The sequence below is a fragment of the Gymnoscopelus braueri genome, assembly GCF_963280865.1.
Source record: "Gymnoscopelus braueri genome assembly, chromosome: 7".
In the NCBI taxonomy this organism is placed as follows: Eukaryota; Metazoa; Chordata; class Actinopteri; order Myctophiformes; family Myctophidae; genus Gymnoscopelus; species Gymnoscopelus braueri.
Genome location: NC_137608.1, coordinates 9,122,253 through 9,138,603, shown reverse-complemented (window position 1 = coordinate 9,138,603; position 16,351 = coordinate 9,122,253). Strand labels below are relative to the sequence as shown.

The following is a 16,351-nucleotide window of genomic DNA, read 5'->3' as shown; positions in this document are numbered from 1 at the left end:
GAACACGCATCACACTGCTGGACCAGTTTACTGGCACTGCAACATCCTCTATGGACCAGTTCACTGCAACATCCTGTGCCAGTGGTTCTCAACCCGTGAGGGGTATTGCAAGTGTGCCCCAAAATAATTGGCAAAACACTAAGATTTTAATGATGATAATATAACATTAGTATTGTTGCTGTCTGGCAGAAACCACTTATCTCCTTGTTCTAACTTCTGTGTTTTTACATAAATTAATGTCCTACTTGATCATGCTACAGCGTCTCACAGAACCACGTTTTGAGCTTGTAGATCTGCTGCTTTTGCTATTTTTTTATTTGAATCCTGAAAAGTAACAGTTTTGGACCTATGAGGTTTCCACCCGACAGACGATATGAAAAAAACAATTAATGTAAACAAAGTAAACATGCACAGGGGCCCAACCATCTGACCACTTAACACGGCAGCCTTTCGTTAGGATTTTATTCATTCAGATTAATGTGAGCTTGTAGAGCGGCTATTTTCGGCGTAGGACAAAGTATAAATCAAGCTAAATCAAGCTACACGTCCACAGTCAAAGGATGGATGTTGCTGACTGTGTATCACATTGGATTTGTCAAAAAAAAATCAAAGAAATGTTGTGTTTGTGACGTGAATGATTTTATGGTTTTTATAGGTCAAACATCAATATTACTGTAAGTATGTATGTCTGGGTGGTGTCGTGTTTTCCTTAAACCTCACTCATTACACAGTTCGACAACGCACCCTCCATGTGTTATGTCTTCATTTGCTGACATCAGACTTCTGGGTAAAACAGCTTAGAGAGGGATAGTGAGGAGAGTTCAGTTCACTTTCCTTGAATCACAAAAACATGTCCAAGTTTGAGTCTTGTGGAAATAATGGAGATGCAAGTTTTCAGCCGGACAGTGACGATATGTAAAAAAGAATTGCCCCGTTCTCCTGCTCCAAATACCTGACACACAATCGTCTTCAGTAGAAACACCCTATTTTTTCGTGCCAGGCAGTTTTGGAATTAGAGACACTGGCATGTTCTGCCAGCTCTGTCTAAATATCCGAGACTGCTATTTATGTACGTACTGCATCAACGCACTGCAAACACGGCTCTTTTTCTTTTTTTTTGCTGATTTCCCACCAAATGCTTACCATCTGTTTAACCCATTAAGCCCGGGAAAGCATCTGTCATTTTAGATTTTAACCACTTGAACCATTATCTATACTTTGGCAATTAAAAAATAGCAGATATACAAGCTCATAGAGTGCCGCGCTATGAGCTTGTAGATCTGCTATTTTTTGTTTAAATCATGAACATTTGTGCAAATCTTTGAATATATATATTTTTAAAGGGAACATTTGTAACTCAAATCTTTGCTTCTCAGGATTCTACAAATGTCTTCTAAATCCTTAAAGTTTTTTGAAAAGACTTATGTTGCTATAATCAGTGGTTCTCAATTCTCTTTTTTCATGTCAAAGGCCCCGAAAATGTATTTGGCCACGGACCCCCATCTCAAAATATGTTGTTCCAGGGACCCCCCAGAAGCAAAGATTTGAGTTAAAAATGTTCGCTTTAAAATAAAAATATATATATATTCCAAGATTTGCTAAAAAATTAGCAAATTAAAAAATAAATGGCAGATCTACAAGCTCGAGTGCCACGCTATGAGCTTGTAGATCTGCTATTTTTGAAGAGCCAAAGTATAAAATAATGGTTTAAGTGGTTACACAGATACGTTCCTGGTTTTGATGGGTTAACCCATTTAGACCTGTTACACCTATACCTTGTTATATACTTTCAACCTGGGAACGCCTCGTGTCATTTTAGTTGTTGCTATATATCGCTGTTGTCGGACAGACATCTCTTATCTCCATATTCTAACTTTTCTGGTTTTGTCGTAAATTAACACCCTACTGGGGGTCCCTGGACAACAATATTGTGAGATGGCGGTCAGTGGCCAAATACATATCATTTTGGGTGGGCCTTGACATGAAAAAAGTTTGAGAACCACTGATATTATAGCTTGAAAACATTTTTTTATTTAGAACACGTCCCCAGAAGCCAGGATTTTAGTAAAATGTTCGCTTTAAAAAACATATATTCAAAGATTTGCACAACCGTTCATGATTTTTCAAAAAAATATTGCAGTGCCGCGCTACGAGCTCGGCACCGAGTGCCTTTGTCCTACTCCTCCCGTTGAACATTCTCCTGCTCCGCAGACAGGCACCACCCCAATCCGTAGGAGTACACGCAGTGACAGATATCAGCCCAAATGTATCCCAGTGCACAGGACGCCATGTTCAACACGTCGCTCACGTCCAACATGTTTACAGAACGTTATCGTGTATAGCAGTGTGGATGCTTTCATCATTATCATTATAGTTATCTTTATAGTTGTCATTCTTGGTGTGGACATCCCTTAACCCTGAATTAACCCATTAAGATTTCTACAAAATGTCTTCTAAATCCCAACAGTTTTCTGAAAAACCTATGTTTCTATATCAGTGGTGCTCAAACTTTTTCATGTCAAGGACCCCCAAAATGATATTTATTTGACCGCGAACCCCCATCTCAAAATATGTTGTTCCAGGGACCCCCAGACGCAAAGATTTGAGTTAAAAATGTTCGCTTTAAAAGAATATAAATATATTAATTTGCACACATTTTCTCGGTTTTTCAAAAATAGCAGATGTACAAGGAGTGCCGCGCTATGAGCTTGTATATCTGCTATTTTTGAATAGCCAAAGTGTAAAATAATGCTTTTTAGCTCAAATGAAAAAGTGACACAGATGCTTCTTCAGGTCTTAATGGATTAAAATGGTTAGAGAGCTCAGTACAGTATAATGTTCGACAATGTTTTCCAACAACTCGGGTGGCACTGTTTCACCCAATCACCCATCCAACCACACCCAAAACGGCTCTCCACTCCACCACCAGTTGTCTTTAACAACATGTAATAACAATAAGTGGTCGTCATCATCGTGCATCATGTGATCTACAAGTCCTATCCCTCCTCCCCTTCCTGTGTCCTCTTCCCCCCCTCCCCTCTCCATTCCATCACAGCTGCACCAGTATCAACAGGCTTTTGTCCAGCAGCAGCAGCAGCAGCAGCAGCAACAACAGCAACAGCAGCAGCAACAGCAGCATCATCAACATCAACAGCAACCTCTCCCCTATCTCACCTCCCCGCTGGAGTACCAGCTCCCCCTGGGTTCCTATAATTCCCCCGCAGCACCCGTGGCGGCCGGAACCGGGGCTGGAGGGGGACCCTCCCCTGTGGATCCCTCATACACTAACCCGAGGTAAAAAAATAATAATCCTCTAACCCCTCCTCCTCCACCCGCCGCTCAAACCGCATCCTCCTCAATGCTTCCAACCCCAACGATGCTCTGCTGAATGAGGCGTAGGGTCAGGTGTCGGTGTGAGAGCAGGTTCAGTTCTGCTGCTGGGAATGCAGAAGGGAGTTCCAAAATTATTTTCAGTGTTTCCCTCAAGGATAATTTTTTTAGGTCAATGTTGCACACGTGCGCACGCACACTTGTGTGTGCCTACAGTTTTAGTTTTAGTTTTTATTTCTATTGTTTCCCCCCCGCCCCCCAGGAAGCCATTGGTTTACTAGCCTGGTAAACCATCCCAGTCGCGTGAATTCACATTATCATGTGTCTTCTACAGACCGGTCTGGCCCCAAGCGCTGGGTGGGCGTTTTGCAGAAACCAAAAAGTGGAGCAAATCAGTGTATGCACTCAGGGCTGACGCTGAGCGCAGACGCTAATTGGCCCTTTTTTTGGTTGAAACCGGCTGTTCCACTGAACACTTTTTTTGTGTTTCAAAGTTACTTTATTAAAGTTTTAATGCACTTAAAATCCAGGATTGATTTGGAAAGTGTGGCTGAAAATAGTCCTGTTGTTTTATGAACAAAATTCAAATGTCCCTAATTTTCGTGTGACAAAGATATCAGCAGGAGAAGGTGGGTTTATCACTTGAAAGTAATAATGAATTGCATTTTTATAGCGCTTTTCCAAGTGCTCAAAGCGCTTTACAATGGTTCATTCATTCATACAGGTAAAGTAGGCAATACATACATACCACTGGTCCTCGAAGACATTAATAAAAATACAAATGGCACGTTTCAGTCTCTTTTTCATCCAATACCCTGCCCCATGCAGCGATGGGACTGATTAACAGCATCTGAACAGCCCAGCCCATGTGTGCTGCTGTGACGTGACCCTAACCACAACGTGATTTGATGTTTCCTCTCTTGCAGCAGAACTCTCCTTGGGACGGACACGGTCACGCCCACCTCTCAGACCTGCAACAGTGCAACGGTCAGCAACCCTCCGGACATGTCTGGCTGGAACCCCTTCGGAGAGGACAACTTCTCCAAACTCACAGAGGAGGAGCTCCTGGACCGCGAGTTTGACATGCTCAGAGCAAGCAAGTGGCCTATTTGACTTTTACCATCTATAACCAGTTTTCGTAGCCACAAAATAATAGTTTTTTTTTGTGTGAAAAAGTTAAAGCTCTACTCTCAGATAGTAATTGTTGCTATAGAGTGTTTGTTCAGTAACAGGGGTCTCCCCGTCTCTCCAGCTCTTTAAGAGACGGAAAATAAATGTCCAGGTGGTTTGCGAATTTCATCCGATCAGAAGAGAGTACTAATTTATCAGTTTCAAATTGATACTGTTCCAGTTGGAATTTTGTCTGCTCATTTCTTTGTGTTCTTTCAATTTCACTTGTTTATCCTTTGAGTTCTCGCTCCTGTTTGGATTAAATTGGTATCCGGACCAGAACATTTATTTTCTGTTCACTGACGAGCTAGAGAGACAGGGAGACCCCTGTTACTGAACTGACATATAGCAATAATTACAATCAGAATATAGAGCTATTAAACTACTATTTTAACAAATAAATATCACTTACTACTGCTATAAACCCAATATACTTTGTTGAACGGGGCCCCCTAGGGTTTGTACTACACCACATACACCAAATCTCTTTGGTGTATGATCTAAAAGGTCTTGTAGATTGGCCATTTTCGCTGTCCATCGTACGGTGAAGTTTATAGGGGCTAAGTGTTTAAAATACCCACAGGCATGCCCACTGTCCTTCTCGATCATTCACGGACGTGTCTCTCCTAACTGATGTGTGACTGTGTCCCTCTGCCCCACAGAGAAGCCGCTGGAGGGTACCGCCAGCACGGAAACGGAGCGAGCACCCGCCAAGCCTCTCCTGCCCGAGGACCTGTTTGGCTCCGTCCCCTTCGTGGCCAGCGCAGGCAAGTCTTAGCCGAGTCTCCACCTTGAGGGACCACCCGACACTGTGGAGCCACCCACCCCCCACCCCCCCCCTCCCTCATTCTCTGCCCCCTTCCCTTTCTCAGAACTGTCCCCAACCTTGGCTTCCTGTCCCTCCTCCTCTTCCCCCACCCTGCCGTTCCGTAACCCCCTGTCGGGACCTGCTATGCCACCACACAAAGCTCGAGAAACGGGGGGGGGGGGGGGGGCCCAAAAAAAACAATGTACGCTTTCTGTTGTTCCTTTTTTTCCATGGCCAAAGTAGCCAGTGTGAGTTGTGCTTGTGTTGATGTACATTGCAGAAATGTTATGAGGTGAGATCATTTTCCTTGTGGAATAAGGCAATGTGTTTGAAGAAGTAGTTGAGGCCCAAAGGAACTGGCCAAAGACTGAATCCAATACAGTCGTCTCTGGCTTTTTTTTTAATATTGTCAGTTTAAACGTGATTTACAACCGTCATGTCCCAGCAGTTGTAAGTCTTTGGTGGTGTAAGTGATATTTTGTGTTTAAAAGGTTAAGCTCTATATTCTGATAGTAACCATTTCTATAGAGGCTGTTGATCAACAGTGGTCTCTCCAGTAAACAGAAAATGCATTTTCATTTCGGGATACCATTTGTATCCAATCAGGAGAGGGAACCCCACAACAATCATTTATCAGAACTAATTGTATTGTATTCCAATTTTGTTTGCTCGTTTTTGTTTTTTTATCACTTCCAATTTCGCTTGTGTATCCTGTATGAGTTCTCTCTCCTAATAGGATCAAATTGCCATCCCGACCTGAACACGTATTCCCTGTTTATTAAAGAGCTTGAGACACGGGGAGACCCCCGTTATTGAACAAACAATAGCAATGATTACTATCATAAATATAGAGCTATTTAACACTTAATTGAACAAAATCACTTACACCACCTTTAAATATTGAATTGTCCAGTCAGGAGTAGTGAGACTAGGCAAAAGCAAAAAAGAATCACGAGAACATGTTCTGAGGAAACAATAGACTAGCTTTCAGATTTTTCTTTTAAGTGTCAAATTTATCATTTTTAAACCAACAAACTTCCAATGTCATGGCTGTTTGCCATTTGTTTACATTGATATACCATAGTGCTCCTTTCAGCCATTGAAAGAGTGATGCAATGATTCCTTCTACAAAAACATTTTCATTTAAAGGGGTTGAGCCTCAAATGCTCTGGGTTGGACTGTGCACTTTATGATGGAGGCTGATTTCAACAACCACCCCGAACTGAATTTGGTTTACAACGAATCCGAATGCATGCCGTTTTCCCTATTTCAAATCTTACATTTTGTTCTAAAATGTGAATATAAAAGTGCAGTATTTCTCTTAACTACGTATATTACGTTGTTGGCGGCAATAAGCTTTGTGCCTCTGTACTTCCTGCTCCTTAAATGTGAATTGGTAGGTCTTTGGATAGGAAATTCAGAAAAGTTATATGTAATGTGTAGAATTCATTTAGTGACTACCAGTGTCAACATTGAAACACTTGCATATTTGTAGATCGGGCAAAGAAACGATGTTTTCTTTTTTTTTTTTCAACCATCTGTTATGTCCTTAAAAAAGCGTAATGCACCTACAATAACTACAGTAGTGTGTAGGATATGGCACGATGGTGATGCAGTGTAGAACTTCCAGCTAAATTATATCAAGTATAAATGTATGAAGTTTAAGTATGTTATTTTCGAACTGAGCAGAGGAACAGCCCCCAAAAAGAAGGAAAAAAATTCCAACATTTTGAAGGGAACACTAAATACTGAAATCATTTTTGTTTTCAACATGTCATTCCAAAAGGCTGGCATGACAAAATTTGTTAAGAATTTTCGATCAGCCCCATAATGTCCTCTCTGTGTGTGTGTGTGGGGGTGTGTGTGTGTGCGTGTGCCATTATAATGGTCGAGTTTGTTGATTATCTGTTTTTCCAGTTTGAAGGGATACTTTAGTTGCTCTATATACCACTTACAGTCAAGTCTCTCTCTATTGTTGTAATTGAAGCATTTTCTTTGAAGGCCCTGCATTTTTTTCTTTTGGTTTGGAACTAATTAGGCTGTGGTTTCTACTTGGTGATGCATCAAGTGCCTTATGTGGCATTTTAATATAACTGGCCAGCAATGTTGACACAGCTTTTTTGTTTTAGTTTTTTAGCCCGGTGTTGAAACATGCATGCGTGACAATCAGGGTAATATAGCCAGTGATGTGCCAGCATCCAATTTTAGCGTTCTGCTTTAGGCAACCCCAACAAACGTACAAAACATACCTATGCATCTCTAATATCCCGCGGCCAGCGATGTGCCGGCGTTCTTTCGCGCGGCGAAAATAGTCGATCTACAAGCAGCTTGTCAATCGTCTTATTTCCACCGCGCGACACCGGCACGCGACAAAGTATAAATGAAGCATGTAGGTCTAGGCCATTCTTTTGAGATGTTTTTGCCTCTAATGGCATGCCCGAAATAGGGACAGTGTATGTGGTTAAATCAAATGGAACGCGCTCATTTGGTCTGGTGTACGATTTGTTTTCTCAGTGGTGTCAGTAACACATTTAATTACCCCCCCCCCCCCCACATTCTATCCCTGATGCCCCCAGGAATCTAAAGCATGTTATTTACCAAACATTAGAAGGCCAACTATTACTTCACTTCACTCAGACACTTTGCTCTGCGTTTTTGAACAAACATAAAATGTATCTTAATTCCTCCGGAGAAGTCAATTTGAGCAGAAAAGTCATTTGTTAGTTCTTAGTTGGCACTGGCAAGATGAACACATTCTCTGGACGTACTATTTGATTTATTTTAAAGAGAATGACTTGACGAGAAAAGAGATAAGATGATAGAACAAGAGGGAAGGAAGTGAGCTGGCGGAGTCCCGGGTCTGTCTGAACTAGGCTTGGCTTCGTCTTTTTTTTTTTTTTACTGTGTTGTCTGTTGACATTTGTTGAGCAATTATTGGATTATTTAGTATAACTGAACGATTCTGCGCTTTCAAAGCTGTCCTCTCACCATCACCACATAATGCCTTCCATTAACTCATAAGCATTGACTTCTGATGTGGTTCTCTAAACCAGTACTTCTTGGTTCCGGTCCTGGGGAGCTCAGACTGTGGCGAGTTTTCTATTCTGCCAGTTCCATTCGTCCGGCGTCACAGTCTAAATCCGTACCCGAGTAGATGGCAATGTTCATAAGCGGCAGCATTCCCAAAGAAGCACAAAGCAAAAAAACACCGAAAGCCTCAGTTATACGTAGTTGTGTGCAGGTGTCACATGCTGAAAATAGCTAATCTACGATAGCCGATCTATGGAAAAACGACTATTTTTGGTGCCCGACTTCGTATCGCAACTACATATAAATTAGGCATCACTTAGAATTTTTCTATATGTATGTGAGCACCACTTGCAGGAAGGCACATGACCATGGAAATGATGTTGCAGAAGTATGCTAGCAAAACAAAAGTTCATGCTCCATACAATCCAGACAGGATTGTATGTTTACCAATCTCATTCTGGCCTAGTATTATCTTTCCACAGTAATTTATACTTTGTCGTTACGGCTGCGTCACCCGAAGGAAATAACAGATTTTCAACGGAAACGTTTTCAGTTCGGAAGCCTCTTATTTTCGTTGAGCGACGTGATCGTGCAATGAAGTATAAATTAGGCATTAGCCATCTATCCTTCTCATCCTGAGATATACAATGGTGCTTTGGTTGCAATACTTATTAACTGGTTAAACCATACATGTACATTTTCTTTGCCCAAGGTAAGTTGGGATTGGACAGTGGCAAAAGAGATTGCCCAATTCCTCAATACCATCTCGTATTATATACGGTATATGTTTTATATATATATATATATATATATATATATATATATATATATATATATATATAAATAATCACTACTTGCTTATTTCTATTTGGACTACGGGGGAAAAGGCGACATATTTTGTTAATTTTGTTTGATAATTGTTTTGTTCCATATTCATTTTTGTAAGACAGCCATAATCAGAAACATCTTGTTCATGCTGTGTATCGGTGGATAATCAGTTGGATGGGCATATCAAGGCTAATGATTTGTAGTAAGTTGAGAACAAGACAACCTGAGCCATTTACTGCACTTTATTATTTCTTCTAGTGCAAGAAAATGTGAAATATTAGCCAAACATTTATAGGAATTGTGAAGGCCACATCCATTTTTTTTTATGTAGTTTTTTTCATTATATTGTATTGATTACTTTTGCAATATTTGTGTCTCTTTGTAATTTCTTTTCTTTTCTTTTTTTTTGGGGTGTGGTTTCCACTCAATGCGTTTTCTTTTCCACTTTGATCACTAAATCTTTGGAAATCTTTTTTTTATATATATAAATAAATATATACAGTGTACGTATACACACTGATCATCAGACGTGTCAGTTGTAGAATGTCAAAGCTCTTCCTAAACAAGTTTTATTAGCTGTACTAAATATTAGCAGTTAACAGGTACAACTCATGCAGAAAAGATACAACCTTTAGGTGAATAAGTTGTATGTTCTGTTTGTTTTTCATCAGACTGTGTAAATGGTCTTGTATCATACTGTGAGTGTGAATGTATTTCTTTCTAGAATGTTACTTATATAAATAAACCATATTCAAAAGCCAGTATCCATTTTTTTGATTCCTTTCTTAGTGCTTTCTAAAGTCTAGGTGAATGAGGGGATTTTAAAAGGTTTAGTATCTGCCCACCACAACGCCACATGAGCAAGATGTTCTGTTGACATGGCTGTCTCTTTATTTGCTTCTGTCACGGGCTGCAAATGATGATTTTCTTAGCGATTATACTATTGATTACCTTTTCGGTTAATTGAATAATTTTGAAGTGCTTTCTTTGATAGTTGTTTTTTATTTTTGTTATATCAATGAATTTATGCTAATAATTCTAATTATTTTTTAAATAATAGGTCTGATTAACTACTTAAGCCCCATTTTATACTTTGTCATACAACTTTGTCACATGAAAATAGCCAATCTAATCTGTATAGTACAAGTTTGAGCATGTAGATTGGTTTATTTTCTGTATTGCTGGAAATGTTGAAAACTAAATTGTACCCCCCCAATCGATTTCATTCAAATCAATTATTTACAATCTATTAAATCGAGTTACTGTTGCACCCCTAGCTCTATCCAATCCTTGAACCAAATTCATGTCAAATGATGCACTTTTGAATAACTATATTTTATGAATCGTTAATTGATCTGATCAAACTGCTAGTTGATGAGTTATTTAATGACTTGTTAAATGTTTGTTAATAGTTGGCTAGTGTTTTAAAACGGCACCTTTCATAGATCATGAATAAGCTATTAGCCTATAATTCAAAAAATCATCTGTACTGGGAAAGGCAACACCAGAGCCCTCATCTCTAGTCAACCACCTTCTACAACCACCATGCACCTACAATACAACAACCACCCAGCACCTGCCCCGTCCCTACAGCACCCTCCATAAATATCTTTATGGGATGTTATTCTAAAGTTGCAACTATTCCTCATTTACTAATAGGTGTGTAACAATTGATCAAACTAATTGAAAGTAAAAAAGAAAAAGAAAAAAAAATGCATAGTGAAAACAGCAGATATGCAAACTCACAATGCGTCGCGATGCAACGCGCTGTGACCTTGATTATTCGACTAATCGAAAAAGTAATCGATAGAATAATCATTGAGAAAATCGATAGTTGCTGCCCTATTTACGAACATGTACTAACAATGTGTTTCCTTCTTCCACCCATTTGCTGTTCTGGATGCTGTGTTTGACCAAAGACACACCATAGATAGATTATTATTATGTATTTGTATAGAAATAAAAAGCTGGACTCTATATAAAATCTAATCAATCAAAATCTTTAATGTGTGTACACTTTAACACTCAACTCAGGTTTGAGTGTTAAAGTGTACACACATTAAGATTCTGTGGTGTTTCTTTGGTAACACACATCCAAAACAACAAATGGGTGGAAAACGGTCGACATGCTCAACACATGTACATGTTAGTAAATGAGGAATAGTTGAAACTGTGTGTGTGTGTGTGTGTGTGTGTGTGTGTGTGTGTGTGTGTGTGTGTGTGCGTGCGTGCACGCACGCTTGCTCACGTTAGTGCGTGCATAGAGAGATTATAGATATACACAGACAGACAGACAGAAATCCATATTTCACTAATGTTACTTCCTTACTATTATATAACAAGAAAGACCAAAGCGACACTGGTGCAGAACAATCTGCCTCCTACGGCCCATCCTCTTCCACTCTCCTTTTCTGCTGCCTTTAGCTCCCCAGGGAGCATCTTTACAGCTGCCTTTTTAACATCAAAGTCTTAAATATTTATGAGACTTTAAATTGGATCTTGTGTCCCATGTGTCATGCCCAGCATCATGACATTTTAAGTATGTGTAACACCTGGAATTTGAACTTGGGTCTCCCATGTGAGAGATTAAGAGCCCCCCCCCCCCCCTGGCCAGGGGATTTTGGGCTTCAGGCTGAGCTACTCTGCAACACATACAAATGCATAGAAATAGCAGCAGGTTTATAAAACAATTTCATTTGCATGTGTTCCTTCCTCTCTATTCTTCTTCTCTCTTTCCTATTTTAACGCTTCCTTTAACGTTAGAGAACTGTCAAAAAGAAGAATTTAACCCACTCTTTTACTTTATAACTGTGTGATGTGACAATAAAGTTTGACTGAGATATGTGGCGAAGAGCGGAAAAGGAGGGGGCCTAGTATGGACCCCTGGGGGACTCCTGTCAATATGGTTTAAGTGATTAACACACACAGTAAAGCAGGATGTTAGGAAATGAATATTTAACTCAAATGTCCTAAACATCCATATTAAAGGCGCCATTCTTGCTTCCGCAGGTATCAATGCCACGGTTGCAGAGCAGACCAGCGAGGAGCCTCTCGTTTCTGCCCCCGTTCCCGTGCACGTCTCTGCCACGTCCGAGGAGCCGCAGCCCCCCGACATGGGGCCACAGCCCCCCGCCAAGGAGACCAAAACGGGCAGAAAGAGCAACGCGTCTGGTCCTCAGAGCCGCAAGACGGGCGAGGACTCCGACAGCGACTTCGAATCGGACCCCCCTTCCCCGAAAAGCAGCGAGGAGGACGAGCCTGAAGAGGACGAGGGCCTGAACAGCGAGCACGGCGAGTTCAATGACGACACGGAGCCAGAGAACCTGGGCCAGAGGCCTCTGCTCATGGACTCCGAGGAAGAGGCTGACGACGACGACGACAAGCACAGCTCGGATTCAGACTACGACCCCAGCAGGGCCAAGGGCCGCTCGAAGAAGCCCCAGGTCGCCACGGGCACTCACGCAGCCACCCGCAGAACTCCTGAGGGGGATTCCGGAATGACCCTGATCACCCCTCCCGTTTCTCCCAGTGAAGCGGCGAGAGCCTCCACGGCGGTGGCAGACGCTGTGGATGTTTTTGGGGCTGTTCCCTTCATCGGAGGAGGAGGAGCCCCGCCCGCCGGGCCCCCGGAGAGCACCGACATTTTTGCCAAAGCGCCTTTCAGACAAGTCAGCCAAGAGCAGCCGGTCATGGACGAGTTTGATGTGTTCACCAAAGCGCCGTTCAACCGTAACCTCTCCAAATCGGCCCAGAGCAGCAGTGACATCACCATTGGCCAAACTCCCCCGGTTTCCCCAGAGGGCATCGACGTCTTTGGCTTCTCTCCCTTCCAGCCGGGTCCCACGGCTCCGCCTCCGACCACCTCCAGAAGCTCAGAGAGCATCTTCCTCCCGTCTTTCGAGGAGCAGTCCAGCCCGCAGCAGCAACGGCTGAAGCAACGCAGCCTCCAGAAGCTGTCGTCCCGCCAGAGAAAAACCAAGCAGGAAGCCTCCGCCGGTGGCAGCAACGGCAAGCGCCACCACGGTACGCCCACCGGAGGACGCAAGTCCAACAAGCCCACCTACCGCACGCCCGAGCGGGTTCGCAGGCACAAGAAGGTCGGCCGGAGAGACTCGCAGAGCAGCAACGAGTTCCTCAGCACCTCCGACTCGAAAGAGAACATCAGTGTCGATATAACCATGGGCGAGGGCAAGGATAAAGGCGCCTCTCTGCCCGGCGAGGACGCTCTGTTGGACCCCTTCGGAGCCAAACCCTTCCATCCGCCAGACGGCAGCAGACATGGCCAGTATCAGGGCCTCGGCGACGGCAAGAATGACCTGGCCCCAGCCAACAGCAGGTCCTGGTCGGGTCCTCTTCACGGTGCGCTCGGAGAAAGCGACGTCATGGATGATTTTGGGGCCACGCCCTTCACAGAACTTGACAGACCCCAACAGCAACAGCAACAGCAGCAGCAGCAGCAGCCCTCACAGCAAGTGGATCTGGATCCGTTCGGAGCAGCGCCTTTCCCTTCAAAACAGTGACTTTCTGTCTTCACACACACACACACACACACACACACACACACACACACGTTTGTATTACTATACTTGTGAAGACACAACCTTTTAGGACGGCGATGTTATGTATGCCATTTATTTATTTTTTGCCATTCTTGATCCTAAACCTAAAGCCGAAAATAGCCGATCTATAACCTTGTAGATCTGATATTTCTGGTGCACGAAACAGGCGTGCAACTATAAGTATAAATCAGGCATAATTCCAACCCCTAAATGTATTGTGAGGACCAAGAAAATTGTCCTCATAATGTCTATTTCTCAAATTCTACCATATTTGTGGGGACATTTGACCCTTACAAGTATTGTAATACAAACACACACACACACACACACACACACACTCTCTCTCTCTCTCTCTCTGTCAATCACTGTCGAAACGGCTACAGCAGACTCTGTGTTAGACTTGGTAACACGTCGAGTTGTGTTTGTCAATCAAATTTAAAAACGACAAGCTAACAACGTTCTAACGCTTTTTTTTAAAGAACATTTCTTTTCATACGTCTCGGCATCGAATAACATAAACCTGAATCCTGTGGAGAACGGAGCAGTTCATTTTCAGGCCTTGTGTGTTGCATATCTCTCTTGCCTGTGCCCGTTTGCTGACGAGCCTCTTATGCTGCATCCTAAACGCTTGTTAGAAGACACTTGAACCAGTAGAATGGGCTCTATGCACGGCAGCCATATTGGAAAGAAATTGGGCCCTCTTCCTTACTTCCTTCACAGGTGTTACCAATGATACTAATTAAATGAAGGCTTTGTTCCATTTCATGTTGCACAGTAGTTCTCAAACCTTTTATTTCAAGGACCCCCATAACTCTGAGAGTGTACAAATGTGGTTCCATTTGTACACTCTCAGAGTTACACACCTTTTTAAGGGGCCATTTGGAACCCCATCAAGGAACCATGAGGGTACCTGGATCACACTTTAAGACCCACTGGTGTAGCAGAGTGTTTCCAGTGAGCCAAAATACACAATATCAGCACTCTGACTGATGTATCAGTATCATTGGTAACACCTGTGAAGGAAGTAAAAAGAGGCCCAATTTCTCTCCACAATGGCTGCTGTGCATAGAGCCTATCGAAACAGGAATTAAAACTCATGAAACTCGTGATCGTACTGTGACTACAAGCTTGCTCAATGTTTGACCGCTTGACTTCAGAAAAAAAGCTCTTAACCGCTTAAACCCTGTGGGGGTGACCGGGAGTCCCTCAGGGCTCTATACTAGAGTATTTTCTGTTTCCAGTTCATGTGGAGAAGGCTTTCTCTGAAAATAGCCTATCGTAGCGCTTGTCGATCGCCGATTTTCCTGCGAAAGCTTTCGCCACAATACGGATGCTGGGGTTTAAGTGGTTTCTGCCTTCCGACGCACCGATACGATTTTATTTAACACCACAAAGCCTTACATGAGCATGGCTCCGCCTTGCCGCACAGTACCTCAGAAAAAGAAAAAAAGAACGTGATACAAATGGCCGACGCTGCCTTTTCGCGTCAGTGGCATTGTTTATGGAGTAGACTTTAGACACTTTATTTGCTCCTGGAATACATTTCTCTATGCATAATCTTCCATTAGACGGACACAGAAATATGTGGTTGTAATTTTCTTTTTGTCTTTGTTGCATTGCATCCTTGAATTCTAGAATGGAGTCCTTTTTTTCGATTGTACGTACATCCTGCAAAATGTGGACCTGTTAATTGGGAGTTTTTTTTTATTTTTTTTTTATTAACTTTATTCTTTTCTATTTTTTAGCAGCAAGCTTACAAGTTGTTAAAAGTTTTATAATTCAACCCATTCTATTAGAAATAAGGATGAACCCCACCCCCACAGTGACTCACTGGCCTAGGATTCTGATCCCTACTGAAACAAAATGTAACTGTAACTCAAGAACATATTGAATGTACTGTAATGGCCTGAGTTTAGACATGTCAAAATGGAATACATTTAGGCCACCAGGGGGTCTGTACAATAAATAACCCCAAGCTTCTCTGCCCAGAATGACAAATTGTATGTTTTTTTTTAGGGGGGGGGGGGGGTGTACAGTAGGTGCTTTTGGAGAGCATTGGTAAGTCATTCAAAAAGGGAATATTCAATGCCTGCCCTGAGAAATCGGATAAGTTGTCATTAGCAATTTATAAGATTCGGTGAAATTAGCTTATCTACAAGCTCACAACACGTAGCAAGGAGACGCGTTGTGAGCTTGTAGATCGGCTTTATTCTGCGAAGCTATTTAGTAGAGCGAAATTATGGGCCTATTATAGAGCTCTGGGGGACTCCAGTCAACGAAGTGTAGGTTTTAAGTGGTCAAGTGATGTTCACCCACTGCTGGCACATTAATTTGGACTAAAACTACAGGTTTGTTGCCAGTGGAATGAGTTGATGACTATCCTTTTACATCCTTGATGTTCTTTTGAATTTTGTTTAGATGAGCGTAAATCTTTTTATTGGATTTCATGCTATACTGCTGTTTGATGCAATAAACATTTATTTCATTGCTGATCTTACAGGTGGCGGGACCCAAATTAAAGTCTTGGTTTTACACTTCTTTTTTTTCTCTCCACGATGCATGATTGATTTTATTCATTCGCAAGTTCATCCATTACTCACTCTGGTAATAAAAAAGAAAACCAACA

General features: G+C 42.1%; 1 protein-coding gene and 1 long non-coding RNA gene across 4 annotated transcripts in view; one reads left to right on the top strand and one right to left on the bottom strand.

Annotated features, from left to right (window-relative positions):
* bmp2k (BMP2 inducible kinase) overlaps positions 1–15,723 on the top strand; it is a 59,395-nt gene extending 43,672 nt beyond the window's left edge. For 2 of the 3 annotated variants that reach the window (XM_080434046.1, XM_080434044.1), the window contains exons 13-16: positions 3,056–3,294; positions 4,257–4,426; positions 5,163–5,267; positions 12,176–15,723. In XM_080434046.1, coding sequence (XP_080290172.1) covers positions 3,056–3,294; positions 4,257–4,426; positions 5,163–5,267; positions 12,176–13,686 — 2,025 coding nt within the window. In that variant the 3' untranslated portion in view covers positions 13,687–15,723. The remainder of the gene's footprint in view (positions 1–3,055; positions 3,295–4,256; positions 4,427–5,162; positions 5,268–12,175) is intronic. The other variant, XM_080434045.1, reaches the window with a different exon arrangement.
* On the bottom strand, positions 13,797–16,350 carry LOC308089365. The gene is made up of 2 exons (XR_013933493.1): positions 14,777–16,350; positions 13,797–14,738 (listed from the first exon to the last, which is right to left on the bottom strand). It is a non-coding gene; the product is annotated as an uncharacterized lncRNA (long non-coding RNA).
* Position 16,351: the final 1 nt, after the last annotated feature.